We start from the raw sequence: 17,017 nt of genomic DNA, 5'->3' as shown, positions 1-17,017 counted from the left end.
CCGCTACGGGGAGGGGGGGCGTTCCAGATATGCCCAGCCGCCACCAGCCTCCAATAGCAGCTGAGCTTGCACGTTTTCTTGTTTCTCGTCACCGGACAGCGGTGGGCGTCTCGGTTTGATATCCGCGGAAAGGGAGGATCTTTGTGTCGGGAGTATTATTCCGTACAACAGGCAGCAGGCAAAGGGTTTTGGCTGAAAATAGCACTTCGCCACAGGGTTACGACGACTTTCTGCGTAGGCAGGCAGCCCTGAAGCCCGTGTTTGCATTGCTTTGCCCCGCGGGGCCGCTGACTACGGAGTTCGGAAGCGTGGATTAACGCTGTGACTGTGTTCATTTCCGAGTAATCTATAGAGGTAATCAGCCTGCTACAGGGCCAATGTATAGGAGAGAGGGCTGATTTCGCTAATTTGTACATGTTCTCCCAATCTCTTGGGGTCCAGTTTGATCTACATAATATGTAGTTATGCTCTTACGTGGTAGTATCAAGCGAAATGCCTTTATTTTAGTGCCGATTGTGTGTGTACTCCTAGTTACTAATTACCCCGTACTCGGCAGATAGACCAGCACGAATATCGCAAGGAGCGTCATAGCGAGAAGTCGTGACCGACGAGCGCTGCACTTGACCAGTGGCTAGGGAAGCACTCGGCCTGCAAAGCCAGCAGAGAGGTGTGTGTTGTATTTTGGCGGGCTGGCCACTATTACCGGCCAGTTCTTCCCGCAGCTGCCGCCACCCAGACGGCGATGATCCGACTCGTGATGCGGCGTGTAACTAGGGGTGCTGGTATGTACACGGGCGGTCTTTCAGCGCTGTCCAACCAAGGCCCAGTAGTTGTCAACAGGATGTTACGAGGGACAAGGTGCCCAGTACTGGTACGACGACGGCAAGGCCAGATCTGCAAGGCGATCCCATGTGCAAATGAGTCGGTCCCGTACCATGTACCGTGGGCCGCTGTGGACTGGCATGGCGCCGGCCTCCATGTGCGGTATCAGGTACATGTTTCTAATTGAATACCTGTTATTGAGACGGGCGCAGCATACGTCCAGGATCTGCAATTTTGAGCCGCCGGGGCTTTTGAATTACTGATAGGTGACCATTCAAGGTTTCTTTTGCATTATTCACCTGAGATTTGTGTTTGGGATAGGCCAAGGGACGGCCGTATCAGTAAACAATCGGCCTTGCCCCGACATTCCAGGCAAACGGAATGAAGGGTTACACTGGTAATGAGTACGGATGCTGTAATTAGCATTTCACAACCACAGCAGTAACAAGGGCGAACACGTAGGTATCATTACCGCAATCTGTACTGTAATACTCTGTAAAAAAAAAGGGCGACCGAGTGTAGTTTTGGTGCCCGACGCTTCCGTTCCAAGTGATGGACGGCTCCAATGAATTGGGTTTCTTGGGACGAAAGCACATCCTTAACTACGCATGTACGAATTAGTTTTGCAACAGGTTTAACAGCATACGTAGCCAGTGGCGGCAGTGCATTGCAACATAGCGTCAAAACAAGGAGCAAAAAGAAGGACGAATGAAAGACAGTGACCATGCTCAAACTGATGACGCAGAGTTGTGTGTTTGCCCTCTTTGTGTTTCCCTTGGTCGCCGCTGTCAACGTTTCCCGTTTCATCACGGACACTTTTTGGGCAATTATGAGGTCACAACAACAGCCCACTCGGGATGAGAGACGTGGCCTTCCTTGTTGCTTTTGGGAAGCAGTTCGCAGCCCATCGCACGGCCTTGCTGGCAAACGCCCCCCCGCTGGACCAGGGCAGTTTGGAGCTATGAACGCTTCGGGGCCGGCGGCGGCAAGACACAGAGACTCGCAGTCACGAGGAGGGCAAAGCAACAAGTGGTTTCCTTGTCTCGACCACGTAGAAAGAAAAAGCGGGCATCGTCATCAGCAGGCATATCAGAGACTGGAGTTGGAGTTCCAGTCTTGCCAGCTGGGCAGCATTTGCAACCCCGTCATGCCTGTCGATTCCCACTAAAAAGGATGCAAAGAGGCGTCGCGAAATGGTCACTTACGGGACCGCCGCCATGACACTAACTAGGCCACTGGGCTTGGGCAGCGAAAAAGCCAGCGGCACGGCGTGCTGCATATTGGAGGCATGCCGGGCCAATGATTGGAGAGAGATGAGTCCTGGGGCCATGACAGAGAGAAAGCTCCAGAAGGAAGGGAGGGGGGGGGGGGATGCTTTCACGCACAGCCCGGGGGCCCAAGGGAGAGCGAGCAAGAAAGGCGGAACGCTGATCATGACACAGATGCAGAACCACTCTGGCGATGATGCGTCAGACCACGCAACCGCCTGGCATCTTTTTCGTATGTATATTGCGCCAGCGTGACACTCCCAAGCCACGATCCCTGGTGCTGGACTCTTGGCCTGGGTGGGCTAGTTAGCTAGCAGTTTGTTGCACGGCACACGCAGACGCACCGCACGACGCAGACAGCGCCACTCCTCCTTGATCTTGATGCTCCCTCTTGCGAGCCAAGTTGAACTCGAACGGAACGGGGATGGACTGGCCTTTTTCCTTCTCCACCCATCACGGGGGGAGCACAGAGAGTTGGAGGAGGATGAGGAGGATGAGGAGGAGGAGGAGGCACAGAGACTGGGAGCGGGCCAAAGTTCCAAACCTTGTCCGGTTTATGGGCAGCCACACACACCAAGTTTTAAGAATAGCTGCTGCATTAGCGCCACCTTGTCCGGTCAAGACAAGCCCTCTCTGCCACCCCACTTTTGTATGCATTAATCTTGCCATCCACAAGGGTCTGCTGGGAAAGAGGCTGGGTGGGGTCACGTTTTTAGTGCCATGTTCCACGCCGTCCCAGACACACACACACACAACACACACGCAACAACAACAACAACGACGAGTTGTTTTTCACTGTGGAGAAACCGGGCTTGGTACGTACTTTTGGACCCGCCTCGTCTTGTCTTGGGAAGCGGGCCCTTGCTAGTCGGAAGGGGGGGGGGGGGGGGGCGTTGGAGGAGTCTTGAGCCACCCAGGAGGGTGTGGATTCGCCGGCTTTCCTTGGGTGCACACTCAACTTCTTGTCCCTGGTCTCTCTGCTAACTATTAGTTACCTACCTAGTTACTTGCGCGCCTGGCGCTTTCAATATCTACCTCGACATGCCCGCTTCGGCCGAACAGTCACCATTTCTTGATATCAAACTCCGTTGTACATAACCTACCAAAACGCCTTCTTCACGACATTCCTTCAGTCCTACCACAACAGACAAATCTTACCCTCAAGGTTTACTTGCCCTTGGAACCTGTAGTCCTTTTTTTCTTCTCTTCTCTTCTCTTCTCTTCCTGGGTCTGGGTCCTCGTCCGTTTAAAACGCCCACGCCGTTTGTTCGACCCGTTTGTTCGGCCGTCGACATCTCAACTTATATCAACCCCCCCCCCCCAGGAGCCAACAACAGGAACAACTTGGGTGCTACCTCAGTCGCACCTCAATCCAGAAGCCTCTTTTTCTTCGTTGCCTGAGCCGAGAGAAACAAAAAAGCCCTTGAATGGATATCATCTTTTAATATCATCTACTCCCTCCCTCCCCTCCCAGCGGAGACCTCCCCTCCTCATCCTCACTTACACCGTGAACCGGGCCCGGAGCCTTTTCTCAGTCCTTTACTATGCAGAGCCATGTTCCCTTTGGATACCCGACGCCACCTGCCTCGCCAACATACGACAAGTGCCAGCAGTTCCAACAACCGCCGCCCCAGCAGTATACGCGCCACTTTCACCAGCAGCAGCCGGTGCGCTGCGTGCCGCTCGCCCCCGAGCAGCGTCTCGGCCGCCTGCTCGAAGGCACGCTGCAGCTGACAGACATTCTCGGCACCGGGGCCTACGGTGTCGTCTACGCTGCCGTCGACATCACCACCGGCGTTCGTTATGCCGTCAAGTGTCTGAGCAAGTACAACGCCGACGGCTCGCCGTTGGAGCGCCGCCAAGTGGCGTACCAGCAGCGTGAGATCAGCTTGCACTACAAGGCGTCGGCGCACGCCAACGTCGTGTCGCTGCACCGCATGATTGCCGACGTTGACTGCCTCTACGTCGTGCTCGAGTACTGCCCCGAGGGAGACCTGTTCCTCAACATTACGGAGCGCGGCCACTACGTCGGCAATGACGCCCTGGCCAAGCAGGCCTTCCTGCAGATCCTCGACGCCGTCGAGCACTGCCACAGCCTCGGAATCTACCACCGTGACCTCAAGCCCGAGAACATCCTGGTGACGGACCGCGGCGACACGGTCAAGCTCGCCGACTTTGGCCTTGCCACCGCCGAGGATCGCTCCGAGGACTACGGCTGCGGCTCGACCTTTTACATGAGCCCTGAGTGCCTCGAGCCCACCACCCGGAACCCCTACTACATGTGCGCTCCCAATGACGTCTGGAGCCTCGGCGTCATCCTCGTCAACCTGACGTGCGGCCGGAACCCGTGGAAGCAGGCCTCGGTGCAGGATTCCACCTACCGCGCCTACGTGCGCTCGCCCGGCTTCCTCAAGACGATCCTGCCGCTGACCGACGACCTCAACGACATTCTGGCCCGCATCTTCCACCCCAACCCCGAGCTGCGCATCACCATGCCCGAGCTCCGCCGCCGCATTATGGCTTGCGCCGGCTTCACCGTGCCTGCTGCGACCAGCGCCCCCGAGCGGCCTGTTGTCGAGGCGTCGATGATCCCCGAGGACGTCATCATCGACGACTACGACTACGACGAGGCCCTCTCACCCGCCTCGGACTACTCCGAAGAGGGCTCTCTCGCGTCGAGTGTCTCCACCGTTGGCGATCTCGACGAGGATTTTATGCATGACCAGGACAGCATGGTTGATTTTGCGCCCCAGACGTACGACGCCGCCGATGACGCCGCCCTAATGGCGCACGCCGTCTACCAGCACGAGCTGGCCGCCCAGCACTACAAGGGTCCCGTGCCCGTGCAGGCACCCGTCCCGGCCCGTATCCTCCCTTCGCAGCAGGCTCTGCTGCACCAGCAAATGGCCATGCAGGCGCCTGCGCCGATGCCGTCCTGCCAGCCCAAGTCCTTCTTCCCGCTCTGGGAGGTGGTCAAGTTGGTGCAGCACGCGCCCGTCATGCAGCATCCCTCGCCCTTTCACCAACAGGTGTCTTTTCTTCCTTCCTTTCAAGGCTACTAAGGTGCCTCCTTCCAAAAGGCTTCCAACGGTTTCCCCCCCTCCCTTGCTGTACAAAGATCTTCCCAGACTCCCACGAGTCGACCAAAACTACAACTTTTCTTCTTTTTATATTCATCTTCAGCTGTTGGAGTTGAGCACTGCTGGCCAGACGGACCCAAACAAGAACGGGCTGGGAGTTGACCGCTTCCATGCTTCCATGCCCTACTAGTCGAATTCTGCGACACATCGAACTATCCTTCTCAACTCAACCTTTTGTTGAAGGCAAACAACCACATTTCTTACCACACAACTTTCACCCCTTTTTTATTTTTCTCGTTTTACCAGCGTGGAGTTATATCTTTATTTCTTGATGGCAACTTTTTTACTGGGTCGGCTTTGAGCGGTTGATGACCGCCTCGCATGTTTTTCGGCGCAGAGGAACAAATATCTTTTATTATTCAGTCCGAGCTGCAAAGGACTAGGAGTTTTTTATTTTTATTTTGCAAGATGCAAAAAGGGAAATGGGGGTTTACGGACAATATGACGACGACAAAAATATCTTTTAATCCCCGAATTCGAGGTCATTCACCACCCGAATCAAAAATTACGCGCTCATTCTGGGAATCTCTGTTGGAACAAACTGGTCAAAAAATTGACCATACTCGAAGTTTTTTTGTTCGATGGTACTCGGACATTTTTGGGATATAGAAGTTTGGTCACCCACAAGACTTGGCTGGGCTGACAGGCGACTTGGCGAAACCCATAACGCTGCCTACAGAAGAAGAACCCGAAAAGGGATAATTTAGCTAGCAATGCAAAAACTCGTTGGCAAGCTACAATTCTGACACAAGTCTCTTGCAATCTGTGACTACTTGGCCGTTTGACTCGAAGCGGCGACTGGACTTGGGATGTGACAAAGCGACCAGACTAATACGATGGAACGGTACAATATGGCAGCGAATTAGGTAGGATCGCCGTTGATGGCTGGTTGTTTGCGCCAGAGCCCACGCGCAACGTACGAGACTAGCAGTCAGCCCATCACTCAAATCAAAAAATAGAACGGGGTTTAGCAAGCCGGGACGTTCAAGGCCCCGTCCTATGGCGCGGAGCTAAAATGACGGAAGTTGCTTTGCATTTCCAAGGCGCAGTATCCGTCGTTAAAGCTACCAGCTAATAACTGACACTCTGTAACTAGAAACGGACCACAGTTCCACGTTGCCAAAAGAAAAAAAAAAAGAAACCCCCGAGCTAGTTGAAACAAGGCGCAGCCGGCAGCCCGCTTCCTCACCACCGAACTGGGCGTCCGGTCCCTCGTCGTCCACCCACCGCCGCCGCCATCCATCCATCCACACACACATCCACAAAGTTGACAACCCCCTCCACAAATGCAGAACTTGACCAGGGGGTGGGCCGCCATCGTGCCAGAAGAAAAAAAAAAGAAAAAAAAAAGGGACGAAAAGGTCTAGCGTTGGGTCGGGCTTTTTCTTGACCCTTCTCCGGCCGCTCAAAGGTTAGCGTTGGCGATAATTTCATGAAAGTTTCCACTTGCCAAAGATGCGGGTGGATTCTAGTTTCTTCACACTCTTCTCTTCCCCTTGTCCTTGCAGATTTTTTTTTTGTTCTTGTCATGGGGCTTGGACCATTCCATAGAAGTCACGCCCTCTTTTTTTCGCCCCGGTGGCGCTCACCAGTCAGCATGGGCTTTTTTTCCCCATGGCGTTGACCAGTAGAATTTCGCCTTGGCCTTGTCATAGTTCGTGATGCCTGTCAGTCATGGGAAATTGAAGCAAGAGGGGGGGGGGCTGCTTCTGTCGTGATGGACCCCCATCATTGACTCGCTATCATGTGTATGCCCCCGTGAATAGCGGGTGAATATACATGCTGCATCTCCTCTGCCGCCCGTCATCATCCTCAAGTCACTCTGCATGCGCCCGAGGCAGCCGAGAGGGTCTAGACGACGCGTGTTTGGGCGGCGTGCTGGTGGGCCTTGAAGATCTTGGCTCTTGTCCCTGCCGGGAGCTAATCAATATTGATTCTTGTCTTAATACGGGTCTTGCACGAGAAGAAGCTGATGTGTTCTCTTTGCCATCACGATCAAGATATGTCTGTGCAGAGTATGTCACGACTCGCCGTGCGGCCAATATTGATTACGAAGATCCGTACGGAAGACGAATGACTCCGTAAAGATTGCCACTTTAGTTATGACGACTTAACCTCTTGGATCTTGTCAATGCTGCTGCCTGGTAATTGGTAATAGCATGAGATAGTCGTCTCACTATCACGCCAAGAGCGAGGCTCAAGTCCGCCTTTCCGGTTCTGCAAGTGAAGCGAGGCCAATAACTAGTTAGCTTCACGCATTCCTGTTCCGACAGACTCGGCGGCGCTAGACTTTCGTGGCAGCCCGCCCATCTCCAATCTACCGTTGCAGTGAGGCGTCATACATAGTACTTAGATAGTTCCTTCTGCACACAGACTCAAGCCATTCTATTGTCCAAGTGGATGACAAGCTACGCACAGGCCCATGATATCTTGCTCTCCTCCAGACGATTGGTTCCAAGAGGCTGTGAGGCTGTGGAACTATTTGTGTCCACAGACTTCTCAACCCCATGGGCCCCGTAGTCGCGAATCAACAGCTTCCAATAGCCGTCGTGCCGAGATTCAGAATGGGTACGTGCACCGCCCTGTCTTATTGCAAGTCTTGCCGGCCCGTCCGTGCTTCCGGACAAGTCTTGGGATCGACTTCATTACGTCGCCCTCTGGTCTTACTAGTGGCTATTACTGGCTGGCTCAAACACTGTCTATGCATGCATGTACGCCTCATTAATAAACTGATAACGTGGACAAGCAAATCCCTGAAAGCCTTGAAAGCCCTCCTGGGCGACTTGGCATTCCGTGTAGTACCTCATGCAAGCCTTTCCTTCTATTGACCCTCTGTGAAATTGCATGATTACAAAAAGTCTAATAACACCACATCAGAAGGCTTGCAGAGCTAGCTACTGACCTCAACTTGACGTGGATCTACCCGTTTCGCAGCTAGTTTCCTGCAGTGTAAATGAAGCTACTGCAGGCTTGTTCTTCAAGTCGCTCGGATTGGGTCGATAATCAACAAGTTGCTGATAGGCACTCCTCCATCGTCCAGCCCTGCCTGTCATGCGACAGAGCCCAGACCACGGCAGACCTCGAGATGGGCTGGGCATTTGTCCGATTTGGAAGCCAAGTCCTGGGAAGTGGGTGTGAAGATGCCGACCGCTGATTGGCACAGCCCTGCAAGTTTGGGTGGGTGGTCCGGGAAATCCAGCCTCGCGAGCGAGAGGAACAGAAACTAACTAACTAGGCAGCATGTTTAGTAAGGAGTATCAGTAAGCACGGGAATTTCTTCGTCGTCGTGGCGTGCGGGGGTTGGGGCACGTCGTATTGCCGTTGACGTTGGCTGCACCGACAAAAGGCGGCAAGGCTCTTTTGAGTTTGCGTGCTAATACCGTTTGTGTGTCTGATAGCTGACACCACGGGTTGCGGGTGGCTGTTTTTTTGGCTGCAGAGCGTCACAGCCACGGCTGAGCCAAGCGAGAAACTTGGACGCCACGGACGCAACTAAGGTGCGAGCTCGCCTTGTCGGGAGCTGAGAAGTGGCATCGTGACCTCTTGCACCAGAGTAAGCTGGGCGCAACCCTTCTCCGCCCCAAACAGGCTCGATCTTCGTTGAGCCGAGGGGCGCCATGCTCGCTTCTTCGCTTCGGTAGCCGGAAGGCTCAGCGACCTTTGTCAGAGAAAGCTGGGCAAACATTCGCGCCATCTTCAGACGGCAAGGATGCGGCACAATTGTGGCGGTCGCTTACAAAGTTGAGGGGATTGACAAGACACATGGCTCATCACAAATGACTAGCTGAGTTGCTAAAGTGGTAGTATTAACATGGATTGTCTCGGTCCACTTGCCGGGCGAAGAATCAATCAATTTTTATTACCACTTACACGTCAAATAATCATTCAAAGACTGTCTTGACGAAAGTACTCACCGCCAAAGATCCAGGACAAGGCAGAGCTCCCGGTCTGTGTGAACAGGGATGTAACAAGACATGATTCGGGCCCTGTCTTGCCCGGACAGGCAACCTGGGGTTTGCCAGCAGAAACACCTTTTTTCATGGAACGAAGCCGTAGCTTGTCGTGCTACCTAGTACAAATTATTCGACGTCGCTGTCACGCCGGGCGCCTCCTGGCTCGCTTGCTTGCCATGTGCCGGGCAAGAAGCACGGCAGAAGCAAAAAAAAAGAGGGTGATACAGAGAAAAGGCCAGCCCGTTGACGTGGTGGCGCCAAATTGATAACCAAAAAAAGCAAATACTTTTCATCGCCTGCATCCAGCAAGAAGCAATATGCCGGGCTGGGACGAGGATCGTCCATACAGGACACATACTTGGCTTCAGCCTTTTTTTTTTCTGGTTTGCTTTTTTTCTTTCTGCCCAGCCTTGCGATCTAATTTTCTTTGTTCATGAACCTCGGACTCTGGGCCATTGACTGAGTCGCGGGCAGCTACAAGTCAAGTTTCTGTCATGCATTCTCGGAGCTTTATTTGCTTCCCCAGCCTACCTGCAATGAGCCGTGTTTCCTTTTTTATATGCACGCTTATTTATCTGGCGGTGAGAAACAGCAGCCAATACCACACATGGTCCATGTTCCCTTTCACCGCCACAGATGGAGAATCAGGCAAGAGAAAGCCAAGATGGGCGGTTTGCTTCATCATTTCATATGCGCGTGATATGTATTCCGTCCTTTGTTGGAGAGATATTGAACCCAATGTAATCAGCGCCACAGGGTGGCGCTGAGTCGCACAATGGTCTCCTTTCTCCGGAACGGTCTATTCCCGAGGGTATGGAACGCCGCATGTCTAGTAGATACCACAGCCGTAGACAGACAAGCCTCTCTTTTGCAACCACTAGCACCTCGTCAAACATCCTTTTTTTATCAATCAATGTAACTAGTCTAGGTATGGCAATACCAGCTCTCCGGCATCTGCGCGGTACCACACTCGCCCCGGCGCACCTGACCTTTTTTGTCATATATCGCCACTGGAGCGGCAATGCAAGATCCTTTCCATCTCTGGCTGTGTGATTTGCCACGTCGACAACACAACACTGCACGAGCATGTCTTGCGATATTGTGGCGGGGGGTGGAGGCGGAAAGCCCCCCTCCTCTGCAACTACACGGGCGCACATCTTGCTTGGGTGTGTCGCATTCGACGACGACCGTGTCAAGACCGGCGTTGCTGTGGTCCAACGCTTTGCAGACTGCCGTTAGTCATATTCCGCGCACCCAGGACTCGGTGTCTCTCGGTTGCCAGTGCGCCGTCAAGCCTGTCTTGGGTGCCACATCCGACTCGTAGTTGTGTTGACAGCGCCGCAGACCGGGCGGAATGGAGACATTGTTGATGTAGCGTTGCAGTGCAGGTGGCTGCTACGGAGACCCTAATTTGGGCCCAAGTCTGGCTCTCTTCATGCAGCTAGGGTCGCCATGTCTCGATGATGTTTGTTTGCCATCGATGGACTGATGTACGACGCCGAGCCGCCGTGATCGAGCTCTGCAAGTGCCGGAGCTGGTATCTTTCTACCGCAGTTCCTTCCGACGCATGCCACCGATGCATGACTAGTGAAAGATCATACTGTTTCATCAATAATACACCAATCCGGCGCTACCTAGTCGGGCATCAGCCGAGGGACAGTCTCGCTGCTAATGCTAATGATATTCATTTGCAACTACCGCCCAATAAATTGTCGCCACGGCGTCTTGTTTTATTGCCCAGACGTAGAGGTAAAAAGCCGTTCGCGCTGGAAGAACACTTGCCCGGTAAATCCTGTGATGGTTGACTGTGATTTGAAGCTTTTCGTCAAAATTCTACTCACAGCTGCCGTCCTGGCAATAATTAGGATCAACCACCTTAAGCCTGTGTCTCAGCCGTCGTACGATGCTAGAGGAGCTACGAACTTGCCGGATTGCTTCACGCTGTACTAGAACTGATGTCTGTGCATCGGTTAATGTGAAGCTGGCTTTGTGATGTGCTGTCGTCAAAAGTTGCCCATCGTCCTGGAAAAGACTACAATAGAAAAAACGTGAAAGGCGGTTGGTCGATCACTAGGGCGTGTTTGTCGGCAGTGGCTACTGCTCACGGCAGTTTCAACGACACATTCTAGCATGAGCTTGTCTAAACACACAACGTCACTTGGTCAGATGTCTCATTCCCTAATATCTACAAGTTCAATCAAGCATTCTGCTATAGTCGCAAGCAGACTGGCATGTCGCGACTTCAGATCCGTTTTCATAAGACCTTACCTAGCTAGAGTCGATACGTCGTTTAGTCGGAGAAGAGATAGCCTCGGCCGCCCTAGACAAACCCTAGATCGATAGCTTCAAGCCCCCGTATGAAGCCTCGTCCAGACTCTCGGGTCCGGCCCAGCGCCCCGTATTTCGGCCGCGTTCGATCGGCCCCACACCATCGTCGCCTTCGCCGGAAGTAGGAATAGAGTTTTGCGAGCAGGACCAGGAGAGCCACTGCTCTGGACTCGCTATACCTACCGAACTTTTGCGGGGAGAGGCTTGCCGAAGAAAGGACCCAATCGAGGCGAGTGTCGCGGCTGGCTGGCGCTGATTAGACCAATGTTGTGCGGAGGGCTGCAATTGGAACGGATTGGACAGTTGCACGTGGAGAGTTTGTGGCTTGACTAAATAAAAATACTGCGACAGCATGTGATACTTGATAGATGATCGAAGCGGAAATCTAGGCCCCCGAGGGAGCGCGAAGATAACGCCGGAAAGAGCTAGAAGCTGTCACCATTCACTCCTCTGATATATGCTCAGTTTTTTTTGGAACACAAATCTAGGTGTAACAAGGTATTTGCCGAGTACAAACCAGAGTCATTGACCAATGCCTCGGCTCCTGAGGCTGTCAGAAAGTGACAGCTACCGGAACTCAGTCTCAATGATTGGTAACTGAAGATTCTCTATCAAATGTGAGGTATTATTCGTGCTATAATCATTATGATGTCAATCAAGTCCACCAAAAGATGTGCAGTCTGGCAGCATGTGTAAAGAGAGCGCTGTAATGGCCGAGCATACTCGAAATCCAAATTCGAAGGCGGCTCGGAGGCTGCCAGAGGGTTCCCGGAGCTCCGTCCCGAGTTGTTGTAGGACTCGCGAATCCTGGCCGTGCTCCGGAACCGAGTCGCCAGGAGGTTACATAATAGTACTGATCGACAACGCAAAGGCGTGATGATGTGGTATTGAATAGGCCCATGAAAGAGATACTGGACATTCAATATCAAAGTGTAATTGAGCACTTAATAACTACATATTTCAAGATGGGCTCAAGAGGCTCGCCACCCAGAGAACGGTCCATGAAATACAACCAAATGATTAGCTCCCTTCATTCTAGTAATTACATCAAGTCTAACTTTGGTCTCTTAGCTTTTTGGCCATGGTTCAACCGTGAGCTTGTCCCATATGCCCTTCCATCTCGCTGCCTTGTTGTCGTAGGCTTCCTGCGAGCCCAGCGCCGTATTCGGTCTCGCCACCATGTTGAAGTAATCAGACAAGCCCCTCGGTGCATACACGCTCCACGAATGGGCGTCTTCATTCAGCCGTATCCCAATCATGGCACTCGTCGAGATCCACGAGTCGATGCCGGCCTCGACGCTCCTGTGCGGCGCGCACTCGATTCCGTACTTGTCCCCATACCACAAATGGACACGCGCTTGATTCCGAATCTCGATGTCGATTTCTGGCATGTCTGAAAACAGCGCCCTGGCCGTTTGTATGTGCTTGTCCTCGGCATCCCACGAGAGGTCGCTGTCGTCGTGGTAGACGACGTCGTAGTCGGCTATGCCCGTGTCAGGCGCCATCCCCGACACGTGGTTCCATATCGTTTGGGAGACGGACCCGGCGGCGAGATACCAGTTTGGCAGGCCCATGGTCGCGACGCGCTCGAGGACCGTGACGAGCGTCTTGTTGGTGGAGAGCACGGCGCGGAGATGCGTGAGTTGTTGGTCGAGGGGCAGTTGCGCGGGGTTGGGCTGGTTGGTTAGTGCCATTCTGGCTGCATACGCGTATGGGCTGGAACAGGTTCAAGATTGAAAGGTTTTAAGGCGGGAGATTATAGAGCGAAATCAGTCTCATTGACATGGAATTGATGGAAAAACTGAGCGTTGGCATCGCGCGATGTTTGTTTGCCTGTGCGGGGTACGTGGAGGCAATGGCTCGTTTCACAACTACCAGAAATTGAGTACAAAAAAGGAATTTAACTCGAATAGACCAAAACTGACCAGTGTCTAGATATTATCCAAGATACGCGGATCCATACCCGTACCAGCTGTCGTGTCCCTGGATACGCCTGTTGGCCAGTTTAACATCGCAACTTGTGCGATCCCACGAACAGGACCCCTCGTTAGCACAGGCGCAAACAAAACACCTCAGCCGCCAAAAACTGTTACCACCCTAGTTATGGGAATTGAACTTCCTTTCGCAGCGTCAGTCGCGCTACTCGACAAAGGTGTGCCTCTGCCTCGTCGTCCTTAGTAATGGGCACCGCCACGAGCGCCTTGTTGGTCTCCGAAGAGACTCTTTGGAGAATCATCAGGTTGGACAGCAGTTGACCAATCACAGCGAACGCGAACTCGAGCATGAGGTTGTCGTTGGCCGACTTCCAGGCCCTCGCTGAAGACGAGGGCTTGTGGGTGCCGCTCGAGGCATGCTTTTGCTCAGTCGGCGTCGCTTGCCATGTTTGTAACGGTCCTAATAGAGGATTCAATAGTTAGGCAAGAGAAGTACGTATTTGGTCATGGCCCGGAGCGGTCAAGGTGTTGGGAGGCTGCAGAGCCTTGGGCGGCATTGTTGACTTGGGTGGCGTTGCCAAGCCGTTTGCTGGCCGCAGACGCATGGCAAGACTTCAAAGCACTTCAAAGTGGAGGGTGAGTTTGCATTTCATCACCGTGGCTGCTTTTGATTGGTATGCTGGCATGCATGAGGTTTCCGAAATATTCACCACACGCACCTCTCATTGGACAAGGGCCTGCTTGTAGGGTCGCCAACGTGGTCGAGCAGTTACCCCTTTGCGCGGGCGTCGGGATGTAACCAGACTCGCGGCGGTATGCATCACTGCATGCATAAATAGCCTTGTTTGTCGTGCTACAAAGTGTTGGGCAACTATGTGGCAGGATCGCTGCCGGTGTAGGGATGGCATTTGACGGCTGTCCGGAAGACGTGGCATCCCGGCGTGGCGTGGTTTGAGAGGGATAGCACATATGCACAGGACCCGGAGAAAAAAAAAGACTCGTTATAAGTGGTAACAGGAATTGATAATACACTTTTGTACTTTTTTTATATCTTTCTGCAGCCATGGGTTTATAGCTTGGACGATAGAGGTTTCCGCTCGCCGCTCCCTTTGATAATCTCATCGTCCTTGTAGTCGGGGTTGAAAACAACATCATTGAGCGGGTTCAGCCTGTGCGCTCGATTGAAGAGATCATCGTACACGTTGCCGTCGTAGCGGCCAAGCGCGCTTCCACCTGTTAGCTCATGAGATGTAGATCGCGGAAAGCTGGCTTACCTGTCCAAGAGATAGTCGGGGATCTGCCATGCGTCGACGAGCTTGACGGCGTGCGGTCGGATGCGTGCGAGCAGGGCCTGTATCCTGTCAGGGAGGGCATCGAGATCCCTGGCCGAAGCCGCACCGCATCGGAGGACTGCATGTGGTCAGCAAGGTGTTTCCGCCGTTTGAGCATTGGGCGACTTGCATTCGTAGCTTTCGGCTTGGATGGCAGTGTACGCAAACAACCGGTAAAGATCAAGCACTACTTCCTTTGTCTCGGGTGGGAGGTCGTGGGAGGAAGTCAGTGTTGTGAAAAAGGACGCGACCATGATGGATGACGAGTGTGCTGCGGTCATATTAGTGCCTACAAAAAGACCAAGTAGAATTCCACATAATGATCATACCGTGACTGAGTTTGTGAAACTGGATCAAGAGATCATTGTGTTTCTTCTTGTCAACCACTCGAGCCTTGTAAGCATCATATGTCTACTCGTGTCAGTAATCTTGATCCTAAACTATTTCTCTGGAGTCGTACCATGGAAGCTGCCCGCCACCTGAAGCTTTCCTGGATATCAGAGTCGTTGTTGAGAATGTCAAACGCCCTACCCTGGTCCTTTTGGTCCAAAAACGTCTTCAACTGCGCATCCGTCTGGTCCTTGGCCGGTTCTCCCCGCGTCTCAACCGCCGCCGCCATCCTCTTGATCAGAAACGACGACGTCTGCTGCGTAATCATCCAGTTGTCGCCTTCCAGGATGGGCTTGGCCTGGTAGTCCTTTTGCATCTCCACCAGCCCGCTGCCGCTGCCGTAGCCGTGCCCGCCCATGGCGCGGCGGCACGTCTCGATGCCCGCATTCGTAATCTCGGTGCTCAGGCTCTTGAGCCCCGACGAATGGCTGTGCATGACGGCCAGGCCGTCGAGGTTGCCCTGCTCCACCTCGCCGCGTGTTTTGGCATAGTCCTGGCGCATGACCTTGCCCGTATACTGCAGGGCAAACGCGGCCGCCAGCAGCGGAAACAGGCGGTACTGGACGGTCGGGTAGTCGAGCACCTGCAGCTCGTCGCGGCCCGGGTCCTGCGAGTCCTTATCCTTGAACTGCTGGCGAATGGCCGTGTAGCGGATGGCAATGGTGACGGCGCGCGCGAGGTGGGTGCCGGCCTCTTCGACGAGCACGGTCCGAATGGACGTCATGGTACCGTAGGACAGAGCCGCGTTGGGAGACTTGGAAAAGACACTGGTCTCGGGGTCGAGCTGAACATATCGCGACAGCAGTGCTGAATGTGGAATCCTATCTTGCGGGTTAGTATAGTCATATCTTGTCTTTTCGATTGTTCCCTACCTGAGCTGATCAAAGAGCATATAGCCATTGTCCATGGACGCAAACCCAATCTTGACACCAATGTCGCCAATGACGATGCCCTCGAGGGGCAGGTGCGTCTTGGCGTCTCGAATCTGAGCAATAAACGCCTGCGGCCCGTGCGAGACGTACTCGCCCTTGCGCTTCGGATCCGGCACCATCAGCTGCGCCATCAAGACAGCGTGGTTTGCCGTCCTGCCCAGCGAGCCGTTCCACCACTTGGCCGCCGTCAGGGTCGGGCTGTGGACGACAAACTCCTTGGCCGCCGGGTCCCAGCGGGCCTCGAGCTCGACGCCGCGCACGTTGCTCCCGTGGCCGAGCTCCGTCTGCGAGTAGGTGCCCGTCACCTCCCAGGCGTCCACGCGCGGCATCCAGTACGCCCGCTGCGCATCGCTCGCCTGCTCCTGGATCGTGGTGCGGAACATGCCCACGTGCAGCCGGTACGGGCTCTGCTCGCCCAGCAGGTACGCCGCCATGTGGTAGTCGTCCATGTCCCAGCCGTGTCGTGCCTGCAACCGGCGCAGCAGCTTGCCGCGCGCGAGACCTAGCCGGACCCGGTCCACGCGCGACAGCTGCTGCTGGCGGGACTTGTCGAGCAGCGGCTCCGCCGCCATGACGGAGAGTACGCGGGCCTGTCGGGCGAGGAAGCCGGTGCCGGCAAAAATGTGCGCACCCAGGGCGTCGACGGCAATTGGCGACTGTTGGCGCTCCCTCGCCAGCAGCGACGCGCCGCTGGGCTCCTTGGGTTTGAGGTTGTCCGGAAACGACATCGTGTCTGCGTTGGCGAAGTGATTAGGTTGGGAGCATCAGTTGAAGATGTCGAGAGTGATGGGGAATACAAGGCAAAGACGATGCGGATTATAAGAGGCGATGGCGATTGTTTGCGTGGTGTAAAACGGCGACTCATCCGGTGGCCGGCGCTACGAGTCGGCATCTACATCATTGCGGGACACACGGCGCC

At 54.1% G+C, this 17,017-nt stretch overlaps 8 protein-coding genes across 8 annotated transcripts; 3 read left to right on the top strand and 5 right to left on the bottom strand.

Moving 5' to 3' along the window:
• Window positions 1-3: 3 nt before the first annotated feature.
• CCM_00685 (uncharacterized protein) lies at window positions 4-997 on the bottom strand (the record flags this gene model as incomplete). The annotated part of the gene is made up of 3 exons (XM_006665844.1): window positions 4-291; window positions 543-770; window positions 935-997. The coding sequence occupies 3 exons, from the start codon at window positions 995-997 to the stop codon at window positions 4-6; spliced, it is 579 nt and encodes a 192-aa protein (XP_006665907.1).
• Window positions 998-1,203: 206 nt separating this feature from the next.
• CCM_00684 (uncharacterized protein) lies at window positions 1,204-1,534 on the top strand (the record flags this gene model as incomplete). Its single annotated transcript, XM_006665843.1, has 4 exons — window positions 1,204-1,226; window positions 1,265-1,280; window positions 1,345-1,432; window positions 1,473-1,534. 4 exons carry the CDS (start codon window positions 1,204-1,206, stop codon window positions 1,532-1,534), a joined length of 189 nt encoding a protein of 62 aa, XP_006665906.1.
• Window positions 1,535-3,634: 2,100 nt separating this feature from the next.
• On the top strand, window positions 3,635-5,152 carry CCM_00683 (negative regulator of sexual conjugation and meiosis; the record flags this gene model as incomplete). Its single annotated transcript, XM_006665842.1, has 1 exon — window positions 3,635-5,152. One exon carries the CDS (start codon window positions 3,635-3,637, stop codon window positions 5,150-5,152), a length of 1,518 nt encoding a protein of 505 aa, XP_006665905.1.
• A 3,127-nt stretch (window positions 5,153-8,279) lies between these two features.
• On the bottom strand, window positions 8,280-8,994 carry CCM_00682 (uncharacterized protein; the record flags this gene model as incomplete). Its single annotated transcript, XM_006665841.1, has 3 exons — window positions 8,280-8,453; window positions 8,634-8,924; window positions 8,968-8,994. 3 exons carry the CDS (start codon window positions 8,992-8,994, stop codon window positions 8,280-8,282), a joined length of 492 nt encoding a protein of 163 aa, XP_006665904.1.
• A 2,319-nt stretch (window positions 8,995-11,313) lies between these two features.
• Window positions 11,314-11,767, top strand: CCM_00681 (uncharacterized protein; the record flags this gene model as incomplete). Its single annotated transcript, XM_006665840.1, has 2 exons — window positions 11,314-11,344; window positions 11,547-11,767. 2 exons carry the CDS (start codon window positions 11,314-11,316, stop codon window positions 11,765-11,767), a joined length of 252 nt encoding a protein of 83 aa, XP_006665903.1.
• An 811-nt stretch (window positions 11,768-12,578) lies between these two features.
• CCM_00680 (Hypothetical protein) lies at window positions 12,579-13,205 on the bottom strand (the record flags this gene model as incomplete). Its single annotated transcript, XM_006665839.1, has 1 exon — window positions 12,579-13,205. One exon carries the CDS (start codon window positions 13,203-13,205, stop codon window positions 12,579-12,581), a length of 627 nt encoding a protein of 208 aa, XP_006665902.1.
• A 407-nt stretch (window positions 13,206-13,612) lies between these two features.
• CCM_00679 (uncharacterized protein) lies at window positions 13,613-14,002 on the bottom strand (the record flags this gene model as incomplete). The annotated part of the gene is made up of 2 exons (XM_006665838.1): window positions 13,613-13,884; window positions 13,942-14,002. 2 exons carry the CDS (start codon window positions 14,000-14,002, stop codon window positions 13,613-13,615), a joined length of 333 nt encoding a protein of 110 aa, XP_006665901.1.
• A 512-nt stretch (window positions 14,003-14,514) lies between these two features.
• On the bottom strand, window positions 14,515-16,826 carry CCM_00678 (Acyl-CoA oxidase; the record flags this gene model as incomplete). Its single annotated transcript, XM_006665837.1, has 6 exons — window positions 14,515-14,671; window positions 14,720-14,827; window positions 14,903-15,047; window positions 15,106-15,187; window positions 15,237-15,987; window positions 16,039-16,826. 6 exons carry the CDS (start codon window positions 16,824-16,826, stop codon window positions 14,515-14,517), a joined length of 2,031 nt encoding a protein of 676 aa, XP_006665900.1.
• Between the last annotated feature and the right edge of the window lie 191 nt (window positions 16,827-17,017).

Source organism: Cordyceps militaris (genome assembly GCF_000225605.1).
Source record: "Cordyceps militaris CM01 unplaced genomic scaffold CCM_S00001, whole genome shotgun sequence".
NCBI lineage: Eukaryota > Fungi > Ascomycota > Sordariomycetes > Hypocreales > Cordycipitaceae > Cordyceps > Cordyceps militaris.
Note: the sequence above shows the minus strand (reverse complement) of the source record. Positions and strands in the feature narration are given on the sequence as shown.